Source organism: Tetrao urogallus (assembly GCF_951394365.1).
Source record: "Tetrao urogallus genome assembly, chromosome: 4".
Taxonomy (NCBI): Eukaryota; Metazoa; Chordata; class Aves; order Galliformes; family Phasianidae; genus Tetrao; species Tetrao urogallus.
The window spans coordinates 940,230-945,271 of NC_136817.1; the positions used below are offsets into that span (position 1 = coordinate 940,230).

Consider the following 5,042-nt stretch of genomic DNA (forward strand, 5'->3'; position numbering starts at 1 on the left):
TTCACAGAACGACATAGTCCACTTTGGTTGGAAGTGACATTAAAGATCATCTAGTTCTAGCTCCCCACCATGGGTATCTTTCTCTAGAAGATGCTCAGAGGCCCATCCAGGATAAGTATAATAAAACTCTAGCAGGTAATGCTCTTCCATAGGAAATATTTGCAGGAAAAATGCTGAAAGACATTGCTCTAGTTACACTATTAGGGTAGTGCAAATGGTTTATTTTCTAAATAGGAATACTGAAAGTGCACACAAAACATACTTTATTCTACCATTTAAATTATTATGAACTGTTAGTAACAAATCAGGTTTTTGTCTACTCTTGGACAAGTGTAAGAAATGGATAAATGGGTATGATTTTTAAGCAGGTGATTTCATTGCTATTCCACATCAGCAGAGTCTTCTGAGATGGGATGAAACTGTAGGCAGTCAAAGAAACCGCAGAGAAGTTTTTATCTCAAAGAGCTCAACAGAAATCTATTAAAATGAGGTAAGTGTACCCCAACCTTCACGTTACATGGGTTGGTCTTTGGGGAAATGAGGTACTGCGTGGTTTTCTTAATTGCAGCCAGCATCAGCAGTTTCACTGTTGGTGACTGTTGGTCATTTGGGGTAGAAGGGTGAATCTTGTTTTGCCATGACAAGGTGCAGTTGGACACCTTTTTCCCAAAACAGATTAAAGTGAATTTGTCCAAGAACAAATCAAGACAATAGGAAAACTATGATGTAAAGTTTATATACAAGAATATAACATTTATCTGGAGTATTTACAAGGTTAATTAAAGCAATATTTTACAACTCTCTCAGGTTAACCACTAGGTATGTTACAGTTAGGCTACAGATGGTTTAATTTGCAAAATAAGAAGAAAAAAGTTGCATTCAGATAAACCAGTTCCAAAACCTTTTTGGTTTTTGTTTTTGTTTTTTTTTTTTTTTTTTCTCCTAAGAAAAGGGCTCATTCTTGCGGAAAACAAAACTTGAGAATGGCTAATATATCCTTATTGGTGCCTACGTATCACATGCAAGAGTTGTAACATGACCTTTATAAATTTAATATAGATGGCAAGCCATTTCACCTCAGTGAAAGAGTCGTACCCCTTGTGACGGGCCAGGCGCACACATCTGTCTTCCCGTCTCCTACTTTTGCACAACAAACACGCATGTATACAGAGAGGCAGCAATTAAATGAACCGGCATTACCAAAACGAAGAGGGAAAAGCCTCAGGGAAGAGTCACATTTGCAACCATTTAGAACAAACAAACAAACAAACAAAAAAACCCCAACTGTTAAGTGAGATAGTTTAATACTTCCCCAAAATAGTCATGATATATATATTTTTATTACATTTAACCTATGTACAGAAACGGAGGGCTCTCCCCATCTCGGAGATTGGTTGCTGTGTCTCCTGGCCAGGGCATCTCAAGGCGCAGAGAGGCTGAAGAAAGAAGGCTGGGGAGGTCTGGAGAGCTTGGGACAGAGGAGGCCGCTGGAAGCCAACACAGCCAAAGCCACTAACACTGCAGTTTGCGGATGCTGCGGGAGAACCGCTTGAAAGCCCGCTGCCCTTTCTGCCACCGCTTCAGCGAGGTGATCACCAGTTCCCCAGCTTGCTTTTGCCCCATCACCAAGTAGGGGACGTTGATGTCGTTCATCTCGTCACAGGTACACTGGAGGCCACCTTTCAGCCAGAGCACGATCTTTCTCAGATCTCTTTCGGTCAGCCCATTCAGCTTGTAGATGGTCTTGCTCTTTGTTTCAGGGGTGATCTTGGTATCCCCATTGATGTAGGCAATCTCCTTCACTTTTATCTTCAAGGCTAATAGAGCAAGGGGAGGAGGGAGGGGGGTGAGAGGGAGAGAGATTAAGAGTTTTTTTCCCATTAGTGCACATAAAGAGGACCTGGGGAGGGAGGTGCTCTATTGCTAATTAAACTGTCAGGGCTGACAGAGGAGGCAGCAGGTGGCTCCATTTCTAAAGCCAGAAAGGGCATGCAAGTCATTTCAGTTTGAATCAACCTTAGGGCTGAGGGTTTTGGGGTTTCTTTTCTCCTCTTTCCCCTCCCCCTCTTTTTCCTTCCTTCCTACATTAATATTTTCTTCAGCTTTTCTCCTGTTTGCAAACAGAGGGAGGGCAGCTTTGCTATGTTAAGCAGCACTCCAGTTTTTGCTGGGATGGGATGTATTCCTGAAACCCTAGAATATGAAGGGGTGGTGGGGAGGTGAATACCTAAACCTAATCTGAAACCTGATCTCTACTGCAGCTGAAAAGTTCTAAGCTTAATTTATTAGGCTGGAGAGGATTTTAGGCAAACCTGCAAGGAAATGATATTTCACATACATTGTTGTTTCTTTGAAAGAATAGATCCCATAGAGGGCAAATTGGTCCAACAGCTGCATTTGATTTGGTGAAAAAAAATGAGGAGGGGGATACAAGACGCTTTAAGAATCTGTGGGGCACATTTAGCTTTAGGAGGATTTATCTGAGTGCAGTTTGCCAGGCCAAAGCTATTGGTTGTTTTAGCAGTTATGTCCTGCAATCAGAGTTCCACAGGTTGTGGGTTTTTTTTGTTTGTTTTGTTGTTGTTACTGTTCATTTTAAAAGACTCTTTTGAATTCTTGCAGATATTTCTAGTACAGATCTATTTCCAGCTATATAAATATATATAAATTATTTAGTTATTATAAAGTCTTTACATATATATAAATACTGCCCTGTTATGATTCCCCTCCTCATTCCCCTTTTCTCTTGAAATGCTAATATGCAGATAATGTACCCTTCAGCTGCTGTGTTGAACGGGCTTTCTCATCCTCTTCTAACCCCAGATCTTCACATTAGGTTTACATCCCCAATTTTCTGTGCATTACCTTCTCTGTCAGATAATACATAGAGTTTCATTCTTAATCTGTGGAGAAAGTCTTTCTTTCTTGCTATATGCCATGCAGCTCTTTCTCATATGTCTACGTGAAGCTTTGCTGTACTTCTCCCCAGGCAATAGTCCAGATGAAAGATTCCTTTTTTCACTATTTTCTATTCGGCTTGGCTGCAATGTCCACATAAAAGAGTACTACTTTGAAACAGCCCACAGGAAAGGACTATAAAAGAGCCGATTTTTTCTCAGAGATGCAATCTTATGTTTCATGACCAGAATGGTCAGATGCAACAGGATGGACGAGTCCATCTGCAGATGAACAAAGCCCTGCCTTTATTCAAGCATGTCTCTCTGACTCCACTGGGAGTTTTACCTGCTCCTAATCCCTCAAGTTTTAATCGAGGGGCTCTGCTGCCACTTACCAAAGTCATTTTTGCAGAGGTTTTCCATGATGTCATTATCGTCCTCATTTTTGTTCTTGCACGCATCGCAGACTTTGGGTGCTAGAAATACAAGGGACAGTCCTTGTCAGGCTCAAGGAGAAAGGAACAGCAGGTGGCGTTGGGAACCCTTCGGGGAAACACGGCTTTTCCAGCCGGACAGCCTGACCGTGCGCCTTCTCCCTTTCCCTCACTTTGGTCACAAGCCACTGGAGGAGAGCACACAAGGTGCTCTTAGGGTCACGCTAAACCAACCGTTTTCTTTCTTACTTTTTTTTTTCCCCTATTGCAAAAAGAGCAAAAGCGGGTGGGGGGAGCTCCCCAACCCCATGCTTCAGCAGTGGTTGCTGCAAGAGGGGGATGCTCCCATTACTGTCTCAGGGAACCATGTAGCTCCAGCCGGGGGTCACAGATATTCTCCACAAGGAGGTGACTGCTGCCAGCCTCACCACCCGGCACACCTGAGGGGATGTGAGCAGCTCTGCAGAGCCGAGCCCAGAACTTCATTTCAGAGCTGTGGGGAAAGGCAGCGGTTCCCAGGGCTGGGGTGCCACGGAGGGAACCTCCTCGAGCCTGACCGAGCAGCGGACCCAGCATCGGGGCAGCCAGCTCTTACCTTCCCTGGTGACTGGGAGAATGTGGTCACTGCTGGCCAGCGGGATGCAGAGGTCATTGTCCTTGGGGAAGCGGCTGCAGTCCAGCATGTCGGGCCAGGGGAAGCCGAAAGCAGACATCACTGGCGCGCAGCTCTCCTTCACCTCCTCACAGAGCGAGTGGCAGGGCTGGATGATCTCGTCCAGGTCATCGATGCAGACGGGGGCAAAGAGGGAGCAGAGGAATTTCCTGGTGTCGGGGTGACACTGCTTCTGCACCAGCGGGATCCAGGTGGAGGCCTGCTCCAGCACCTCCTGCACCGTCTCGTGCCCCAGCAGGTTGGGCAGCCGCATGCTCTGGTACTCGATGCCTCGGCACAGGAGCATCGGGGCGGGGATGGGTTTGCAGTTGGAGCGCTTGTAGGAGAAGTCAGGCTCCCCGAAGGGGAAGAGCCCGGCGGCCGAAGCCAGGCACTGGGAGGCCAGCAGGAGCAGGGCGCAAAGGCGGCGCGGCATGGCGGGGCGGTGGGCTGAGCGGAGTGCCGAGCGGCCCCAGCTCAGGCTGCTCTGCTGCCTGACGGACGGAGGCTCTGAGAGGTGCGGGGGCCAACGGGAGTTCTCTGGATGTTTTGTATGCAAATGGCAGGGGGAGCGGGGGGCTGGGAGGAGCTTGGTGACAGCCATCCGGAAAGGATTGGTCACTACTTTCTTGCTCTGCTTCGGCTCGGGGGGATTGTCTTTTGGCAGGAAATCCTTAAAAGTGTGTGCGTGGGGAAGGGGCGGAAACATCCCCGCGAACAAAAACCCCCGGAGCCCCTTGTCCGAGCAGGGGCTGCGGGGCCGCTTCGGGGTCGCGGCTGCTCCGCGATGAGCTGTACAGCTCCCCGAGCCGCTGCGGAGCGGCTGGACGCTCCTCTCTCCTCGTCCCCCCGTGCCCACGCTTGGTCCGTTCACTGCCGACGGTGAAGTGATGTTGCCGGCTCACTTCCCCACTCTTGGACGTGGGAGCAGGAGGTGTAAGCCACCTCATTGTGGCAGAGTACCCCCACTTGTAGCACCCAGGGCAGCGAAGGGCAGGGGGGGGGGGGGGGGGGGGGGGAAGAAAATGTGAACCACAAGCGTGCTCCTTACCCCTGATG

General features: G+C 48.2%; 1 protein-coding gene across 1 annotated transcript; it reads right to left on the reverse strand.

Moving 5' to 3' along the window:
* Positions 1-1,512: 1,512 nt before the first annotated feature.
* Positions 1,513-4,419, reverse strand: SFRP2 (secreted frizzled related protein 2; the record flags this gene model as incomplete). The annotated part of the gene is made up of 3 exons (XM_079534049.1): positions 1,513-1,817; positions 3,293-3,373; positions 3,927-4,419. The coding sequence occupies 3 exons, from the start codon at positions 4,417-4,419 to the stop codon at positions 1,513-1,515; spliced, it is 879 nt and encodes a 292-aa protein (XP_079390175.1).
* Between the last annotated feature and the right edge of the window lie 623 nt (positions 4,420-5,042).